The 21,055-nt window shown below is 38.9% G+C and overlaps 1 protein-coding gene across 4 annotated transcripts in view; it reads right to left on the bottom strand.

The window, feature by feature from the left end:
• Nucleotides 1-21,055, bottom strand: part of IL1RAPL1 (interleukin 1 receptor accessory protein like 1) — a 1,117,545-nt gene that overhangs the window by 27,680 nt on the left and 1,068,810 nt on the right. For 3 of the 4 annotated variants that reach the window (XM_073328264.1, XM_073328235.1, XM_073328244.1), the window contains 2 exons: nucleotides 20,808-20,953; nucleotides 3,561-3,704 (listed from right to left, as the gene is read on the bottom strand). In XM_073328264.1, coding sequence (XP_073184365.1) covers nucleotides 3,561-3,704; nucleotides 20,808-20,953 — 290 coding nt within the window. The remainder of the gene's footprint in view (nucleotides 1-3,560; nucleotides 3,705-20,807; nucleotides 20,954-21,055) is intronic. The other variant, XM_073328255.1, reaches the window with a different exon arrangement.

The following is a 21,055-nucleotide window of genomic DNA, read 5'->3' as shown; positions in this document are numbered from 1 at the left end:
TATTACAATTATTTTACTCGTGGGGAAAAAAGGCAACACTGGAGATCATTCAGTTTCTTGAAAAATATAAATATTAAATCTTTTGTGTAGATATTAACTGTTAAACTAGCTTTATAGCAGGATGGAAACTGGTATGAAATCGCTCACCCAGGGATTTGGAACATACCGTGTACTCTAGTGGCACAAGTGACGTCATACCTTGTCAAGGTAGCTTCTACTAGCAGTAGACTGTAATAATAATTATACTTAGCACTTATATAGAACTCTATGTATAAGATTTTTAAAAATACTTAGACTCTTAAATCTATGATTAGGCCTGATTTTCTATGTGGCCTGATTTTCAAAAGTATTGAGCATGCAGAAGCTCCCAGTAAGCTTCTATTTTTGAAAATTTTGGCCTGTGTTTCACAGTGTTATAGAACATTCATTAGTTCTCTTAACACTCCAAAATATAACATGTCTACAATTAGCAGATGGGTAAAATGATACAGAAGAGACTTGCCTAGGTTACAGAGCAAGTCAGTGATGGATTCAGGATTAAAAATGGAGGAATTTCTGGTTCCCAAACCCACACTTTTTCCTATATTATATGCTGCCTCCTAGTAATCTTATAGCGTGCTGAAATTTCCATATGGATAATAGCTAGAAACTGACTATTCTGAAGGCCAGGAGTTGGTCAGGTTCCACAACCATGGGGGGAGGAGGGAGAGATGGAACTGGCACTTGAAAGACATGTATTGGCACATTGAGGGAGATGCAAAGTACAATGAGAGTTGATGGTGGTCTAACTCTGGGGGAGAGGCAGGGAACTGGCAATTGGGAACAAAGGTGGCTTGGGTACATGACAGGAGTAAGGCATGAGGGAGAATTTTTGCTGGAGAGTCAAGAAATAAGGCCTAGTTCCTTGGGCGGGGTCATGTGGTATAATCCAAGTTTGAGGTTAGAGGGAGGGATCAGCAACTATGAAGGAACACATTCACCTGCAATATCTTGATAGAATTAACTGAAGTTAAGTTACACTCACTCTAAAGGTAAAAATTTGCTTTCAAATACATCTTTCAGTTTACCCACATATTGCACAGGAATCAGATTGCAAAGATGAGAAAAATGAATGCAGTTCTCTTCTAAGGCTAAGAGAGAAGACAACATGATGAGCTTTGCTATCCTGCAGGACTCACACTCCAGTCAGGAAAGAAACTGAACACTGCATTTTGAGGGATATCTTCTGCTGAGAAATTTAATTGGATCTAAATTTTAGAGTGTTTGGAATCCTCTGTGGATTCAGCACACTGTACAAAAAGAGCTTGTTAATATGTCAATGTTTGCTTATCTAAATGTTATTCTGAGATATGACAGAACATGATGTAAATTATGGATAACATGTGGGTACATGGCTAATGCCCCTCAGAAGATAGGGATAGGGAGAATTTTGAAAAAGAGCATTTTGTGGAGAGCCTCTGGAAAGTACAATGAAGCACAATGCTTATTTGTAATAAAAACTACAAAGGACAGGAGCCTACTTCTACAATGTCTTCCTATACAAAGTATAATGTATTGGTCCATAAGGCATTTCCTTTATGCCTTCCTTCATGTGCATTAATTTGGAGAACTTAAGTGAAACAGACACTTAGGGTAAAAAGTCCAGCTGCAGTAACTCCCTCAGTGCAACAGGTTTTTCTTTCTGCTTTTGATGTGCTCCACTTTATTCAACACTTTCTATTTTGCTTGGCATCTCAGAGTAATATTTCACTTAGCATATTACCAGAGCTAAGCACATAAAATTTCTGCTGTTTTTATTATCTAAAGAGAACATCTTCTCTACTTGCTGTAATGGCAGAATCTATTTTACTGAGAAGACTGACTTAAATAGACAATTATATTAATTTTTCCCTCTTCAAAAACCTAACCCAGTTTCTTGCTAAGAGTGCTTTTTGGTTACTATTTTTAAATGGGAGATTTGGATCTCAGAATGACTGATGGATTTTCACTTCCCCAGGTCAGTGAAGTAATAAGACTACAGTGTGTAATGTTTCCAACCATGTGGGTTCTTAAATTCTAGAAAGCAAGAACTGCAAGCTGGAGACAGATCCATACAAGGAGAGGATAGTTTGCTTTGTCAGGGAGGTTGGTTCCCGAAGAAATAGGATGACCAGATAGCAAGTGTGAAAAATCGGAACTGGGGTGGGGGGTAATAGGAGTCTATATAAGAAAAAGCCCAAAATATCAGGACTGTCCCTATAAAATTGGGACATTTGGTCATGCTATGAAGAAAGCAGGTTCTACCAAAAACCTGTGTGATGCTGAGCAAGTCACAATCTCTCTGCGTCTCAGTTTCCTCACCGTAAGAGTAGTAATACTAATCTATCACACTGGGGTGTTATATGAGTTAACAAATTAATGTTGCAAAGCATTTTTCTGTGATCTCTCAGTAGAAGGTGACACAGAGATGCAAGATACTGATATATTTATGTGTGGGGGGGTATGTGTGGGTGTGTATAGCAGGTGAGATTACTTGAGTCTGATTTTGTTGTTTTGGCACTAGCTTTTTCACATCTTCACATATTTTTATATTGTAGGAAGAAGTGGGTCAACTCCTGGGGATCTTAGGCATAATGTTCACCATCCTATGACATTACATAGGCCCCTATAATTTTACTGCCTCTGTTCATCCTCACTGTGACAGATTTGACTAACATCTCCCATCCCACACACATCACACTATAAAATATAACAGGATATCATCTAGCCATACTTTGTATCTTCAATAGTGGTTAACACCCTTATTTCAATAGGGTTTTCGTAAATAAGGATATAGTGTATCACGCATATGGTATCAGTCTGAAACAGCAAGAACTGTGACTGAAGGCACCAAGCCTAATTAATCGAAGCCCAGTGTTCAACCTAGTTTGCTATTCAGCTGTGACACTGATTAGTGTGGTTAGAGACACATACAACATTTTTCTTCAATGGTAAAAGTAGTGTATAATTCAGTGCAAATAATGCCAATTCCTATTGTTTAAACTAGATGTCTTTGAATCACCACATCTGCAGAACAACTAGTTTAATCAACCTTAGCCACTCTCTAAACAGGTAAGTAATACACTCAAGAGCATAGACTGGTGGGTAAATTCCAAAACATGCAGTACAGTTTATCAAAACTGATCAGCTTAAACAAGGAGCAAATTGAGATTCACTTCAGCCTCTCAATACTTTGGGGGAATATAATTAGAGGAGACACTCACTTGTTTATGGGGAAGTGAAGTTGGCTTTCAATATTGATAGAATGTTTGTAATTTACATTTGGTGTTGGGAGTAAAAATCTAAAAGATACAGGTGTCTCCTGGAGATCTGCAGAGCAGCAAATGCATCAGTCAAACAATCATTGCTTCTAATCTGCTGTCTAGGGATGCATTTTCAATGCAGTGCCTAATGCAGTGAGAGAAACGCCACTGATGGTTGCCGCATTGTTAACACTTCTTGCTCCAAAATGAAAATTAACCACTTGAAAAAAGAGACCGGCACATTTAGAAAGTAGGAAACATACTGAGAAGATGCCTTACCTCCATCTAGTTCTTCAGCTCCAAAATGATTCCTGTAGAAGAGCATAATCTCAATCTTGTAACACTTGTAGATAGTCACTAAACAAACAAGCAGCAGCAGAATAGCACCAAGCCCACCAGCAAGCTCAACTGTATACATCAGCTCTGCAAAGAATTATAAAATGTAATAACAACCACATTCAGAACTGGAGAAAGGATAACACTGGAGATATTTTGCAGGTTGAAGATAACAGTAGAATGCAAATGCAGGATTTTTGCATTTAATTTTCCAGATTATTTATGGGACCCTCTGAGAAACATACAGATAATGCAGTTTTTCCTTTATATATATGTAAATACCCTCATACCACATTTTAAATAGGTTATGTGAAAAGTCAGTCAACTGTTTTTACTCAATGTTCTGTGCAGGTTTAATATATATCTGTATATCACTGTTTTGCTCGCAATAGATATATTATGTCACAGCATTCATATTTTAAGCACATATAACTGCTCTCCTTTTGTGGAGCTGAAGGCAGACACAACCCTCCTCCCCAACACCTCACACAAAATATCAGAACACACAACTGTTTCATGTTGGGTTTCTGTCAATTGCATTAGATTAAAGATAACCATTTTACTTTTTCAAAATATAAATAAAAATGCTTGTGGGATATGAAGACAAATCATCCTTGGAACCCCAAAAACCACATTCCTCAGTTATGTGTTAATATCTGACAGTTTCCTTTTGATCTGTAATTCATCGTTATTCCCCCTGTCTCTCCCTAAACAGGGAGGGCTTTTGTTTAGATGTTGCAAATCATCCCAATTTGTCAGTTCAGACATTCAGATTCAGAGCATGACCACTCTTCCTTTGTTACATTGTACCACTGAAGATTCACATGATAGATGGAGATCATTGTCATGTAGCTCAATCCCTCAGGAGGAAGAAGCCAATCAAATGCAGCACTATCTGTCTGACAACAGCAATCTCCTTAGTGATGTCATTTATCAGATAATAACAATAAGTGATAGACATCATTGTCTGCTGATCCTACTTTCAGTAGATGAATACTCAAGAAAGCAGAAGTAACTCTTTTGAGTCCATTTTGTTATTATTTTCACTACTTTTCAAATAAGAAATCAGAGTGCGAAAAGAAAAAAAAAGATATGAAACAGTGCAAAGCTCCAAGGGTTTTGTTTGTTTGCTACATTAAAAATAGAGAGGAACAGTAACTTGGTATATCCCAGGAAAACCCATTAATTTTAAATATTTCTAACCCCCAGTTTTGAAGAAGGACTGGGACAGGACTTAGAAATTGAATGGACACATTTTGGCTGATAAAAAGCCTAACTGGAAGAGAATACAGAGTTCCATAAGGAAAACTTTACATAATGCACTACTAAGGGGCACTGTGCCCTATAAACAACATCCTGTCTTCGTAACATTTGCCTCCATTTGGGCAGCATGTACTTGGGTTAAGCAATGTAAACCCTCATGTTATCCAGGTAAACTTTTTGGTTATGTATATGTAATAATACATTATTATACAATTTAATTAAAGAAATAAAAGATTAGAGAAAAGTTCCATTTAATTTTACTATGTTCTACCAATAAATGGACACTTTTTATTATTCTGATACACACAACTGTTAAAAAGGTTTCATTGCTCCCCAGAGGACACTAGAAGTGTAATAAAATAAAATAAAATAAAAGTATTTACATTCCATATAATTCTTTTCTAAACTGTGGTAGAAACTCCTTTGTGTTAACATTTTTAAGATCAGTGCTTGTTATTTCATACTTTCAGTACTTTTCTGGTCTGTACAGAGGAGGCTTACTTAAAAGAATACAGGTTTCAGATAACAGCCGTGTTAGTCTGTATTCGCAAAAAAAGAAAAGGAGGACTTGTGGCACCTTAGAGACTAACTCATTTATTTGAGCATGAGCTTTCGTGAGCTACAGCTCACTTCATCGGATGCATGCCGTGGAAACTGCGGAAGACATAACAATACCTCCTCTCATCCCACTCTCCTGCTGGGAGGAGGTATTGTTTCACGGTCTCTGTGTATATATTGTCTTCCGCAGTTTCCACAGTATGCATCCGATGAAGTGAGCTGTAGCTCACGAAAGCTTATGCTCTAATAAATTGGTTAGTCTCTAAGGTGCCCCAAGTCCTCCTTTTCTTTTTTTAAAAGAATACAGTTTGCATAGGCTAGTAATACAATATTTTGGAAAATAAATGGAAATGGAAATTACACTACACTGGCTTACAATAGCTCGTTTATCATTTTGCACCACATGTGACGCAGCTGTTCAGTGGTAACCAGAATATGAGGAATTAATATGGTACGTTGCTAGGTGCAGAATATACCACTTATATGCCTGCTGTTATGTTGCATTAAAGGCAAGAAAAACTTTACTATTCAAAAACAAAATGTTCCCCAAAATTAACGATTGAGCGATTAAACAGAAAACACTGTACATAGTTGTCTTTCCACCATCAACGTGCAAACTAATATGCTATATGAAAAGTAGTACTTTGGTCAATACAGCGTCTCTTTTAAAGGACATTTTCATGCAATTTTCATTACTGGAACTACAAACATCTCTAGAGCAGGTATAGCATGTATAGTTATTTCCTTTTAATCAAATCAATCTGAATTCATATAGCATTGCCTCATACCCATTGACAGAGCAACACAGCAAAATTCATAAGAGCTTTCACTGATCCTAAGGGTATGTCTACACTGCACCTGGAAGCATACCTGCCAGCCCCGGTAAACAGACTTGCACTAGTTATGCTGCTCAAGCAAGTGTGCTAAAAACTGCAGTGTGGCCATTGTGGTCGTGGCACAGGCTAGCCATCTGAGTACAAGCCTGACTGACCCCCTGGGGCTGTACTAAGCTTTCCTGTGCCTTGATTTCCCAATCTGTAAAATAGGGATAATGATACTGACTTCCTTAAAGCACTTTGACATCAATCGATGAAAAGTGATGTATTATAGCTGGATATAGTTATGTAGTGACCATTAACACTAGACTGTAAGCAGAGGTAGCAAGACGTACTTGTCTTCACACTCCATTGCTTTATTCTATCTTTTGTATTAAACTTTGGGCCTGGTTGCTACAGCAAGCATTACCCTCTCTTTGAAGTGTGATGCACTTTTTCTGCTCAAGTTCAAGTTGCCTGGAGTGGCAGCATTTTAAAAAGATTCAGTTTCAGCACAATTCCACATCAGAGGGGAGAAACAAAAAGCTTAAACCTTTTAAAATCTGTTTAGCTTTTGTGTTATGATGTTAAAATGACAAACCTTGCTCTCTTTAAGGGACTGAGACTGAATGTTGAACATTGTAAAGAAAAATTATCAGGCAGAACCTTAGGGGAACTGGCATTCTGTTAAACGCAACAAATGAACAAGTGCCAAAGAGTTACATTCAAGAGCAGAGCAATCATTTAGATACAGGCAATTAACAATAGTCCTTCAGCAAAACAAGAACGGGTCTACTCTAAGGGAAAACACATTGATTACTGCTGCAGTAGTAGATTGGTTTCTGAATAAATTGCTTCAATTTAAAATGAGATTTGCTACAAGCATTTTGACCAATGGTTACATTTTTTCTGTTTATTTGGATGGTTTGGCAAAACAATCCAGTGAAAGAAACAGCTAATTAAAATAAAGCACATGCCCTCTCTAAACATACAGAATGATAAGGCTGGTAATAAATGCACTCATTTTACACTAATCCTACTGTAATTATCAGGTGCACTTCTGGGATGTATCTTTGATCTGCACCTGGCTTTATTTTTTGATAAACCTCCTCAGCAGTGTCGCACAGGTTATTTATTTATTTGTACAGAGAAGTAAATCAAAGAAAATATATCCCCTGAGCTTCATACCTTAGACTCATTTGGCTTCCTTTGGAGACTAGTTGTTACTCTGTATACAACTGAGTTACTACACACAAATTATGCTTCAGATATTCTGGATATTCTGGATAACTATAAGTGGATGTGAAATAGTGTATTATCTGTTTAAGGGACAGGCTGGACCTACAGTAGGGAAAGCCTGGGGTAATCAAGGAGGCCCTGCCCGGCCCTACCCTAGGCCAAGGCTATATAAAACAGAAAGAGGAAACTAAGTAGGGACAGGGAAGTAGAAGCCAGGCAGGCTGAAGTGGGTGGTGGTTTCTCTCAAGCTCCAGGAGACTAACCTAATCAGACTGGGATACCTGCTGTTGTGGACATTAACTTTGGGAGCTCTGAACCTGGGTCCTAAGGGGAGGACCTAACAAACTGTTTATTGTAATTGCTTTTTCCTGAAGCCCTATTAAAACAGGATTGTTTTGTTAACGTCTGTTGGCTTCTCTTTGCCCCAGGCAAAGCTATTACCGTGAAACATTGAGGTGGGGCACGCCTGCAGCACCACACCAGACCAAAAGGGGGCACACAGGACTTTACAATGGATATGGGATTGTATAGCTGTGTAACTATACTACTATGTCAGGCCTCAATCTTGAAATGACTTACACAGATTTCTTAACTTTAAGGACTGTGAGTAATCTCATCAAAAGCAGTGGGACTACTCAGACTCTCTCAGATTAAGCATGTACATAATTCTCTGCAGCACTGGGGCATAAGGTACCGATTTTTGTCATTTCTATATTCGTACATGATTCTGCTTATCTTGAACAATTGAGCCACACAGCTTGTATAGGTCAACCTATACCTCCGAAAGTGTGAGTTGAGAATTCTTACATGAAACTTAACAATAATCAATAGGATTTTGAAGGGAACTATTCCAGTATAATGACTAAAATTCATACGTGTGGTGCTGTAGGACTCAGCACAAGCTTGACAAAAATGGTTTTGGCAGCTGAAGTAAATAGTAACTTGTCTAACAAAGTGAATTTAGCATAGAAAAGAAATGTTTCCAATAATGTAAGGAGAAAGCTGGCTAACAGAGGAACATTACCTTGGGTCATATGACAGACACTCCCAGTGAAAAACAGGCAATGTTTAGGCTAGGAGAAAGAGTGATACACACACAAAGATTAAAGCTGGGTGAGGAAAAGTACTTTTTTGTTTGTTTGTTTTTGCAAACAAGACTTTTATGAGGACTGTACAACAATTCATTATTTAAATGTTTGGCTTATGGTAGTTCATCTTTATAGAGCATTGGAATATGCAGATATACTATTTTGTACCTATCCTTTCATTTGTAATGATGTCTATGTGCCAATAAAATCTACTCTTATTTAAGAAAAAAGAAAAGGAGTACTTGTGGCACCTTAGAGACTAACGAATTTATTTGAGTATAAGCTTTCATGAGCTACAGCTTACTTCATCGGATGCATTCAGTGGATGCATCCGATGAAGTGAGCTGTAGCTCATGAAAACTTATGCTCAAATAAATGTGTTAGTCTCCAAGGTGCCACAAGTCCTCCTTTTCTTTTTGCGAATACAGACTAACACGGCTGCTACTCTGAAACCTCTTATTTAAGACAACTGGAATAGGTTCATAGATATTGTTACCCATGGACAATCACTGGTGGGGACCCCAGAGTATGTCCATACAGCCATCAAAAGTGTGACTGAAGCATGTGCAAACAGACCTGAGGTAGCTAGTTCAAACAACAGCAGCAGCAGTGACGCTGTGGCATGATGGGTAGCAATATGGGCTGTATGAGCTCTCCCAGGTCCCTGGATATGTACTCAAGTGGCCAGCCTGTGCTGCTGCTATAGCTTCCCTGACATTATTCCAGCTAGCTAGATCAAAGCTAGTACAGGTATGTCTGCATATCCTGCAGTCACATCTCCGATGCAATGGAAACATACACACAGAGCGATACTGTATTCTGTCCTCAGTAAAAGCAGAGTCTGAAGTGCTTAACAAGTTGACTACTAAGTCAAGAACGACTAAGAAAAAATCATGGAGCAGGTCCTCAAAGAATCAATCCTGAAGCACTTACATGAGAGGAAAGTGATCAGGAACAGTCAGCATGGATTCACCAAGGGAAGGTCGTGCCTGACTAATCTAATCGCCTTCTATGATGAGATTACTGGTTCTGTGGATGAAGGGAAAGCAGTGGATGTATTGTTTCTTGACTTTAGCAAAGCTTTTGACACGGTCTCCCACAGTATTCTCGTCAGCAAGTTAAAGAAGTATGGGCTGGATGAATGCACTATAAGGTGGGTAGAAAGTTGGCTAGATTGTTGGGCTCAACGGGTAGTGATCAATGGCTCCATGTCTAGTTGGCAGCCGGTGTCAAGTGGAGTGCCCCAGGGGTCGGTCCTGGGGCCGGTTTTGTTCAATATCTTCATAAATGATCTGGAGGATGGTGTGGATTGCACTCTCAGCAAATTTGCAGATGATACTAAACTGGGAGGAGTGGTAGATACGCTGGAGGGCAGGGATAGGATATAGAGGGACCTAGACAAATTGGAGGATTGGGCCAAAAGAAATCTGATGAGGTTCAATAAGGATAAGTGCAGGGTCCTGCACTTAGGATGGAAGAACCCAATGTACAGCTACAGACAAGGGACCGAATGGCTAGTCAGCAGCTCTGCGGACAAGGACCTAGGGGTGACAGTGGACGAGAAGCTGGATATGACTCAGCAGTGTGCCCTTGTTGCCAAGAAGGCCAATGGCATTTTGGGATGTATAAGTAGGGGCATAGCGAGCAGATCGAGGGACGTGATCGTCCCCCTCTATTCGACATTGGTGAGGCCTCATCTGGAGTACTGTGTCCAGTTTTGGGCCCCACACTACAAGAAGGATGTGGATAAATTGGAAAGAGTCCAGCGAAGGGCAACAAAAATGATTAGGGGTCTGGAACACATGACTTATGAGGAGAGGCTGAGGGAACTGGGATTGTTTAGTCTGCAGAAGAGAAGAATGAGGGGGGATTTGATAGCTGCTTTCAACTACCTGCGAGGTGGTTCCAGAGAGGATGGTTCTGGACTATTCTCAGTGGTAGAAGAGGACAGGACAAGGAGTAATGGTCTCAAGTTGCAGTGGGGGAGGTTTAGGTTGGATATTAGGAAAAACTTTTTCACTAGGAGGGTGGTGAAACACTGGAATGCGTTGCCTAGGGAGGTGGTGGAATCTCCTTCCTTAGAAGTTTTTAAGGTCAGGCTTGACGAAGCCCTGGCTGGGATGATTTAATTGGGGATTGGTCCTGCTTTTGAGCAGGGGGTTGGACTAGATGACCTCCTGAGGTCCCTTCCAACCCTGATATTCTATGATTCTATGATTCTAAGAAAACTGTTAAAACTGTTGACAAAAAAATTGGATGTACATCCCAATTCGCAACATAGCACTGCCCTAACAGAGACCAGGGATCTGGGAGCAAGTTTAATACTCGGTAAGGTTTTCCATGGAGGTACCATACTGCAGCTTTCTTGGTAAAAGAAAAGGCCAATAGCCTTACTGATTTATGAAACAAGGTTATAGAGTGTCTTGGGTTATATGTTTGGTCTCAAAATAGACACTGAGATTGTGTATAACAGTGGCAGCAAACTTTTTGTTTGGGAGGGGAGGGGGAAAATCAGAGAGAAAATCAAATGTACGCTTTTGGCTGTATATAAACTATATCTAAAGCAACTGTGAATCACACTAGGAACTCTTAGAATTATCCAACAAACAAAGAACATGCAGGCTTCTTAGATGACCACTAGATTTTTTTTCTACAATCATTTCTTATTTAAGAAAATGGCTGATGCTAATTCCCATTCTGTTGCTCTTACAGAGTGAAACCTGGAAAAAGCTTTTGCTAGCATATAAACAGATAGTTTTGTATAATGTAAGATATACATGTTTAATACACCAACAAACATAGTGGTTCAGAAAGTTATTATAATAGAGTTTTGTTTCTTTTGGGAACTTACATTTTTGCCTAATTGTTGAAGTCATTAGGAACAATTAACAGACATTCTAGTGTAAAAACCTGTTAGTAACATATCTCATATGATGAGATTTGAAATCTTGGAAGTCTTACAGAATTTCAGTACATTACAGCAGAGGCAACGATTAGACCTATAGTTTGTTTGCAGAGGTTACAAAAGGAGTTGCTCCTTCTTGTCTCACTCAAGTCTGAACAGTCAATCATCACCATCAGTCTGTGAAATATAGGCCATAATCAAGTCATAATGACTGAGAATGTTCTTGAGATGAGCAATTTGGCTTACTCAAGCTCCTCAACTCATAAAACAGCATTATAGTGTCATGCCAGTGATGCTATCATTAACACTTTGTCAACAGATCTGCTATGAAAGCTGAGGAACTAAACTCATAAAATACTGGAATTTTCTGGAAAATGGAATTTTAGCACCATTATAAATATGGCAAACAAAATTAAAGAATCAAAGTAAATAGAATATTTTGAGGTCTGACACAAACCCATAGAAGACAAGTCCTGAGTTAAGCTTGCCTATGCTTCCTCAGCATACGTTATCATCCCTATATACTGCTAGACCTATAATGAACAGAGTGATCTTCTATACCATATAAGGCAAACCATCCTAGTACAGTGACTTTGTTGAAACACTGATGTCTTGAAGAATTCCACTGAATATTGCTCTGAATAAGATCAAACAATATTTCTTACCTGTGCGCGTGTGTGTGTCTGTGTGTGTCTGTGGTCTGACTGAATGGGACAGTCTTTCTACTCTAGTAAGGCAAGTTATAGCCAATGCCCTATTTGGAGCTTTCAGGAATGCCTTCAGTAGTTTATTGTTGATGATTTCCATGGCTGAAAACAAAACGGTTAAACACCCTAGCCTAACTAATGAAAATTATTTTCTAAAAGGAAAACAACTAATGGATTACAGGCAACCAAGGAACTGAAGGAATAAAAAAAAGCCCTGCCTGGGAAGAAATGATATAAGCCCTGCAGAGACTTTAACAATTTTACTAGGGAACACTGTAGTCAGGTGAATCAGTAACCACTGATCCTGACCTACATAATGTATGTTCTCATACATGGATATTTGCACTGATGTAGCCAGACAATAGAAAGGAATTATCAGGTAAGACATCTGTTCCTCTGTAGTCAGTCTGTCACCAGCACAGAAGATGTTTACTGACAAACAGTACCTCCAAATACAAACAGTAAGCACAGACATGGGAAAGATTTTTTTTAATTTATATTTTATTATTTTTTCCTGCAAAATAAGTGAAGAACAGAAAAAAAGGGAAGGGAGGGAAAGAAAAGGAAGGAAAGGGACAGGGAGGAGAAAGGAGAATTACATCTGTTTCTATCTGCCAGGAATTAATCACAGGTTTCTAAAAAGTTAGATCAAATTTTTCAAATTGTCTGAGGTCACTTTTCTCTGAAACGTTACCTGCTCTGTAGCTGCCACATCAGCCAAGTCAATGAGACAAGTTTCTACCCCTGGCGGCAGTCTGCTGTTTCATCTAAGCAATAACAGTCATTTGGTTATAAGCACTGCTCTAGAGAACCAAGCTTTCAGTGAGTTGGAGAGCTTCCAAGATGATGGGATATATCCCAAAACACAGTTCTGGGAAGTAATTTTTAAGGAGGTATCCATTATCATATTAATCTCCTGACTACTTCTAGCCAAAAGGATTGTATCTTGGGACAATCCCAAAACTTGTGAGCCGGTGTTGCTCTGGGAGACCCACAATTACAGCAGCAGTCTATTTTGGCAGGGCACTGTAACCTGTGTGGGAACCAGTGTGAATTAAATAATTTTTTGCTCCATCAGCCTTAATAATAGATCGATAGTAGAGTTTTTAATGTTTTGCAAGGCACTTCCCCATTGGCTAGAGTTCAAAGAATTATACAACGCTTTGTTCCAGGCAATCTAAATTAGGCAGGGTCTTTTGGGTCAGGAATTCACAACAGGCTATACAGCTGGTTATGGATCTATGAAACTCTGTCTACATCAACAACAATCCTGCAGCCTATGGTACTCCCAGTGCATCAAGACCAAATACATCTTTCAAGGGATGCTTAAGCGGCAGGTAATGCCATGCAGCTGGATCAGATAGTTTGTATTCATAGAATCATAGAATTGGAAGGGACCATGAGAGGTCATCTAGTCCAGTCCCCTGCACTCATGGTTTTCCAACCAGTTTTGCACCCACCTTACAGTAGCTCTATTTTTCCTTGCCTCTGCTGACCAGTCCCTTTGCTTCCCTTATCAATTTTTTACAATTATACTATTATGATTAATATTCACTACTGTCAACTTCCTCTTTCCTCCATTTGTTATATATTACTTTTATTTTTTTTATAGCTGCCTTCACTTCCCCTCTAAACCAGGCCATTTTTTAAAGCACTATGGCCTTCTTCCTCAATTGTGGGATTGTGGGCATCTAGTAAAATGTTCTTAAACAATTCCCAATTATCATTTATATTTTCATGAGTAAATTCTTCCTCCCAGCTGATCTGGCTCAGAATTATTTTTAGCTTTATGAAATTGACCCTTTTAAAGCACCACGTGTGTATAAAATATCAGTGGTCTGGACTTTATTGTATTTTACATTATAAATGTGATCAAGTCATGATCACTGGTACCTAAGCTACCATTTATTTTTCATTTGGTGATCAGTTCCTTTTTATCTGCCACAACAAGGTCTAATACAGAATCCCCCATGTTGAATGCAACACTTTTTGAGTTAGGAAATTGCTGTCTATGATATTTAAAAATTCCAAGGATATGCATGAGGCCTCCGGCATATGTCATATGGCAATATTGTTGTTGGAGTGCTTGAATGGCAGAAACGGATCCTCTAAGATCAATTGACAGACCCAAGTTATCCCTTTTATCTATCCACCCTCTCCACATTAATGGCTTTCTGTCAATTGTCAACAATGGGTTGCTCCAAAGTAGAGCATCAGTGTGAGAGAAGGGGTGGAATTTAATTTTTCTTGCCAAAGGGACCCATGTTTTATAGACAATTCTGTAGGTGACATTTTATGATGAAAACGGCAATACGCTGTATCCAGTATTCCTGCCAATGGAAAGTGATGTAAGAACTCTTGTTCCACCAGCAGCAAGGGAGGGATCAGTTTTGTTGTGTTCTGGAGCCATAAGGCTGCCTGGCTAAGGATAAAGACTATATGATTATGCTGCCAGATGGGGAAATAGAAGCCTCCAGATGTGACTGGGAATTGCAATTTACACAAAGCCAGTCTAGGCCTCCTCATCACCCCCCACCCCCAGAAAAATATTTTTAAAAATTCACTAATTTTCCTAAAATAAAATGGAAGACTGGGACATTCTCAAGATATACAGTATCCAGGGAAGCACATTCATTTTGCTAATTTTACCTGAAAGGCTATCAGTAAGGGGTCTGCCCAAATCTCTCATGACCTGGGCTGATATGGACTCTAGATTAATTTTGACCAGATTCTCCACTTCACTTCTGTGCATGACGATCACGAAACATTTCAGTATGTTTGGGTTGCTACCTAAAATTCCAAGAAAAATGTTTTGAGGGCACAGAAGGGAGTTGGGGAACAGTCTATCACAGTAGGACTGGCCTGAGATCTCAGTGACTGAAAACACTGTGTGCCAAAGCCATCATATTACTTCGGCTGTGTTTTGTGGTGATGTGCAATGACTCCCAGGTGGCTGCCTCACACAGCTATTCAACCAAAGCTTCTACCTTACTCTGGCCAAAAGGCATCTAAACAAATGAGTCCTGATTTTTACAAAACCCTCGCTTATGTGATTTTGAAATACTATTCTTGGTCCACAGGGTGATCCTGGCCTGGAAGCTTGTGATCCCAGTTTGCGGCCTTTGTGCAGGATGAAAACTGCATTTGAGTTTTGAAGAGAAGATAAATCTTAAGGGCCTTTCTAATATCAAAGGGAATGAAGGACTTCCTCCTTGGGCGATGGATGAGACAGATGTCTGGAAGAGCTGTATCCTAATAAAGGTAAAAAGCATTTGTGAGAAAAGTGCTGTAGAGCAAGTCTGACAGAGTATCTGGTGTTGGTGAAAAATATAAGAGGAATTTTAAAAAGTGAAGCTCGCAGGCACAAACCTTGAAGGAATTAAAATCTCTACCCAATGGTTTGAAGGGAATAGAAAATAAGGACAAATACTCTCTTATTCTCAAGGAGGAAGAGAGAATTTTTATCTTCTACAGGACCTTTTCTCTCTTCTCCAAAGGTTGGTCCAAGAGGTCCTCCATTTCTCTTATGGTTTGATATTCAGAGGGGCTGAGCATCTACTGCTTCCAGTGACTTTAATCCCATCATTAGTGGCTAGCTTCCTATGGATGAAGATCTCAGAGATATGTCCATGAGAGGTCTCACTCATTAGCCTGGAGGAAATTCAAGGATGTGCCCACATTAAGCTTCTATTTGCCTTCTGACATCCTCATGGAGCCAGTTTAGTTTCGAGCAACTTCTGCAAGTACCTTGCTTTTGCAAATAACCCATTGACACAACTAAGATTGACTGAGCTGAGTAGAATCAGAGTGGAGCAATGGCTCCTGGGAAAGGAGAAAATGATTAAAAGATTTTAATTCATGTCTCTGACCTCCAGAGTCTTGGAGGAACATATTTTCTCATTCTATGTAAATAGCATCCGGCTCTGAGATGCCTGATTATATGGGTTGGCCTTAATGAGCCCTTGTTTTGTTTTCACCACCAAAGATAACCACTGAAATATCTGTGATGACATTCCAATGACTTTGTGTTTCTACAGTGAAGGAGCTCAGAGGAGCCAGACTACATAGGGAATTAATGAAACTCCCTCCTACATTGCTGCACTCATAGTGACCAGCACTCAGAATCATAGAATATCAGGGTTGGAGGACCCTCAAAGCAGGACCAATCCCCAACTAAATCATCCCAGCCAGGGCTTTGTCAAGCCTGACCTTAAAAACCTCTATGGTGAATGTTCTTGGGAGTGAAGCTAGTTGAAAGGGCAGGGCAGTGAACTGAAAATGATTCTGATGGATATAGATTCCAGCGACCAAGTAGGATTTGGAGATTAAGCTAACTGAGACTGAGATTGGCTGATGCTAAATTATCTCTCAGGTCCACTGGTCTCAGTGTTTTTTTCTTATCAGCATTACTATAACATCCAGAGTTTGAACAAACAACTGATCATTTTTAACCAGGAATATCTTATTTGAAATATGCCTGCTTAAGGGTGATGCACCATTACTCTTCTGGCTAAGATAAGACTGCCTGTATTTTACCTGGGAGCTTTATATAATGTTGATCTATAATTTGACACTGAAGGCCAGATGATATATGAATTGATTTCTCTGACCTATGTTGGAAGTTACTTACCTTATCCACCTAATTTACTGACACCCAGGCTAAGGCTGATCTGGAGATATTAGGACAGCAGAATTGCATGACTAAGAGCTGGTATGCATGGCTGTCTCAGTGGATGTCATGTGCAAGTGAGATATTCCCTTCAGGGCTGAAGAAGTGAACTTCATGTACAATATCAACACGGAGTCCGGTGGCACCTTAAAGACTAACAGATTTATTTGAGCAAAAGCTTATGCTCAAATAAATCGGTTAGTCTTCAAGGTGCCACCAGATTCCTTGTTGTTTTTGTGGATACAGACTAACATGGCTACCCCCTGATACTTTACTGAATATGACTCCTGAATTTACTCAGTTCAAGAAAGCTGATCTTTCTGTCATCATTCCGTTGATCTAGCCAGAGTCCCTTACCATCTGTGTTTTCTCAGCAAGAGAACAATGTTCTGGGGATGGATGAATGGACTAGGAATACCACGTGTAGAAAACATGAGATCCTTTCTCCAGACTTTAGATATTAGCTGGCCCTTCTCTAGCTTCATTGTTGTGGAGGCGGGTGGTACTGAATATATTATACAGAGCAACAACTACTTTTTCTCTTCTTCAATTTTCCCGTTGGAACAGTCAGTCAAAAATGGATCTTTCCCTTCTGAAAATTCTGATTTTGACAAAACCCCATTTTCCAGTGGGAAAACCTTTCATGTGACATGTTTTGACCAGCCCTAGGTTATAAAGATCAAAGGCAGCAGACTAGTTATGACAGGTAAGTCAAACAAACAAGCATACTGGTGTGACCACTACTGTAGGGCAAGAGGCAAGAATGCAGTGGGGACAGTGGGCCAAGAAGACATGCCTCCACGCTGCAAAAAAGACATTGGTTACGATCTGCTATAATCAAGGGGAAAATAGCAGAGCCTTGTGTCTGCCCCACTGGCAGCTGGACCACAGAAAATGTTATAATGGTAGTTTATATATTTTGCTTCTTAATCATATAAAATAAAAATGTATGTAAAAATAGGGTTCGAAAATCTAGTTGAAGATGTACCAGATTTATAAATGATAGTCACCACTGATAACAAAATCAAGAAACAGTACCCAAGAAGCATAATTCTCTTCTCTTGGATAAAAAGAAAATAACTTGATCTGAACAATGGGGAAGTAAAGAGGTTTTGTCTAGCAGAATGGAGAATGGAAGTGAGGACTCCTATGGTTCTCCTCCCATCCCTTCCGCTACTGTTTCTCTTTGTTAACCTGGGCAAGACATTTAGGCCCAGATTTTTCAAGGTATTGAGGGATTGCGCACTCACCATTAGAATGTCTAACTGATCCTAAATCCCAAAGTACCTCAATTCCTTCTGAAAATGAGATTTAGGCCCCCAAATCACTTAAATGTTGTAACACTGAGTGCAACACTTAAATACCTTGAAAAATCTGGACCTTAATCTCTCTGTAATTCAGTTTTCCCATGTTAAATGGGTACACTACCATCTTCACAGGAACTCTCATGCTTCACACTTGACTGATGTTTGTAGAGCACTTTGTGGTCCATAGATGATGCTGATATTGTTATGAGTAATAATACTTCACTCTTATGCAGTATAGCACTTTATATTTTAAAAACACTAAACAAACACTTCCAAGTATCTTTGTGATTTAGGTAAGTAATATTATCACATTTTGCAAATAGGAAAACTGAGACACAGAGGTTAACTAAGTTGATCAAGGGGACACAGTGAATGGCAGAGAGACATAGAACTCTGAAGTTTTGAGATCCCATCCCTGAGCTCAGTTATTCTTACCGTGATCTATCTAAATGGACTTTGGCTGTATTGCACCCTATTTGCAGAGTAATTTTACCATTTTCAATGTCTCAGAGCACTTAGTGAGCTTAACCTCATGAGATCAGCCTTCACTGAGTGACAGTTGTTTAGAATTAAACATCCCTAATAATAAAACAAAATAATGCCAGCAATTAAAACTTAAAAACTTGTAGTGTCACTCTAGATGTCTTTTAATGTTTAATGTAAAATTTCTCTAATTTATTGGTAGTTACCGACTGCACCAAATAATCAGAAATTAATAAATACTCATCCCTAGCAGAGACTAAATGTGGGTCTAAACAAGAAACCTAAAACAGAGTGTTGCCATGGTGATTTACAGAAAACCAAGCAAGCTGTGCAAAGCTTGTCCTTCTAGGAGACCTGAGAGACTAGTTAGAATTTTTATCTGTCACGGTTAATTTTTCATTTCAATGAAACAGTTGTCAAAGTGCAATGTATGTAGAATGCTCATGATAGGTACCCTTTGCATTTTACAGACCCACTATGGTCACTTTTCAAATGAATATTTCAGATTCAAGCTATTTTTAAAAACATATGCTATTTCTAACTTTTTGCTCATTGTGATGATGATTTAAATTTCTGAATATTTCTTCATATGCATGTCATCATGAGGCTACATGCTATGGTGTGTTCGCTATACTGACAGCTCCATGAAGGCATACAGGAGGAACAGAGTGAATGAGGCCATGTACACTGCCAGATTAAAAGGCTGGCAGTGGCAAAACTCCTACTTGGGTAGGTTCTATGTAGTGTCATAGTCTTACTGCTATTGCTGGTATGGAAAAGTAACAGAAAGATAATAAAAAGATCTATTAAATGTCAATGAATTATTGTTTTTAAATTCACCAAAACTTTGAAATTATTTATCTTAAAAGATCCATACATTAATTGTACTATTAAATGATAACCTATGGGTTTTCTAGTGTTTACTGAATTGATCTCATGACATGGGTTCAAATACCTCTGAATAGACCCCTGCCTACCTGCTGGTCTATTAATAAACTTCAAAGATGTGCTAGCTGGTTTAGACTAATTTCCCAACTCAATACTTGCAAGAATAAATGGCAAAGCACTTACTGTATAAATGCCAAGCCAAACAGATCATTTGATTATTTCTGCATTCTTACCTCTTTGAGATAAGTGCTATACCTTAGTGCAGTAGAATAGCCACAAAGCATTATTGTTCTATTATTTTGTAGTGGGTGGGAAAGAAACATAAAATGTTATTATTTATGATGGCTCCCCTTGTGGTCCCATTTTGGATTTACCCACATTTCTCATGTGACAAGACTAAAACTAAAGAAGTGACTGCTGCCTTAATGTAAACAGACACCTGAGAAATACAGTAAGAAACTGGCCCTTTAATAAAGGGGTTAAAATAAGCACAATAAAAAAATTGACTTTGGTCCTGATCTTTCATTTCTTACTCAAGCCAACAGGATTTTGCTGGAGTATGGAGAGCATCAGGCATAGCATAGGTCAAAGTGGAATACATTATAGGAGAGAAAGTGTGCAAGTGGACTGAGAGTCTTGTTTAGTAAGGTGCTTTCTGTCTCATCCTAATTATCTCAGTGGGAGACCACTGAGGCCATTAGTTAGGCTCAAAGCACCTGTTATCAGTGAAAATAGGAAGACCTTTAAAAGTTTGTCTCTCAATAGTCCCTCTCTGAGACCTTTGGATTAAATACATTAGAACTAAAATCTCTGAAAAATGGGGTGATTCAGAAAAGGCAGTAAATTTCCTAGTGGGACTTTTATTGTACATTTTTCAACAGGAATCTATTAGCTATAACTTTTGTAATATTTGGGCTTTTTTTTTTGTAAACAGAAAATGATTAAAGTTATATTACCAATAGCTTCCTACCCTACTAGCCTACTAAACTTTTATCAGTGGTCCACACCCATGAGCTGTTGAATGTATCTTGTATACAGTCATTATTAAAAAGTGTTATTTTATTATATTTCTTGCGGTGACAACCACAGTTAACAATGGGCTTCCCTAGTTTATTTCATAGACCTTCACAGATGCAGGGAAGCAAACAATCAGCCTTTGCCTTTCAATATCTTAGGCTGATAAAGCTAAGGGTAGCCTCTGAAGGAAAGTTTACAACTGCAACATCATTACAATGTACAGTAGCTATGTTAAAAAGTCATATATTTACCCCTCTTATGTAGAAGAATGCTGGCATGTCTGCGTCCATTTCCATTTTCAACATAACATGAGTAATTTCCTAGGTCCCCTTCTTCCACCGAGTCGAGAATTAATGAGATGGAAACTTCCTGTTCTCCAAGATGTTCCTTAATAACTCTACAGAAATGAAATAATTCAGACATAATTCTCTGTTTGTACCATGTCACAGCATTAGATAATCATGATATAATGTTACTCTCAATTTGCAGCTCTCTGCAT

The sequence above is a fragment of the Lepidochelys kempii genome, chromosome 1 (genome assembly GCF_965140265.1).
Source record: "Lepidochelys kempii isolate rLepKem1 chromosome 1, rLepKem1.hap2, whole genome shotgun sequence".
Classification (NCBI taxonomy): Eukaryota; Metazoa; Chordata; order Testudines; family Cheloniidae; genus Lepidochelys; species Lepidochelys kempii.
The sequence above is the reverse complement of the archived record's forward strand: the minus strand, read 5'-3'. Positions and strand labels throughout refer to the sequence as shown.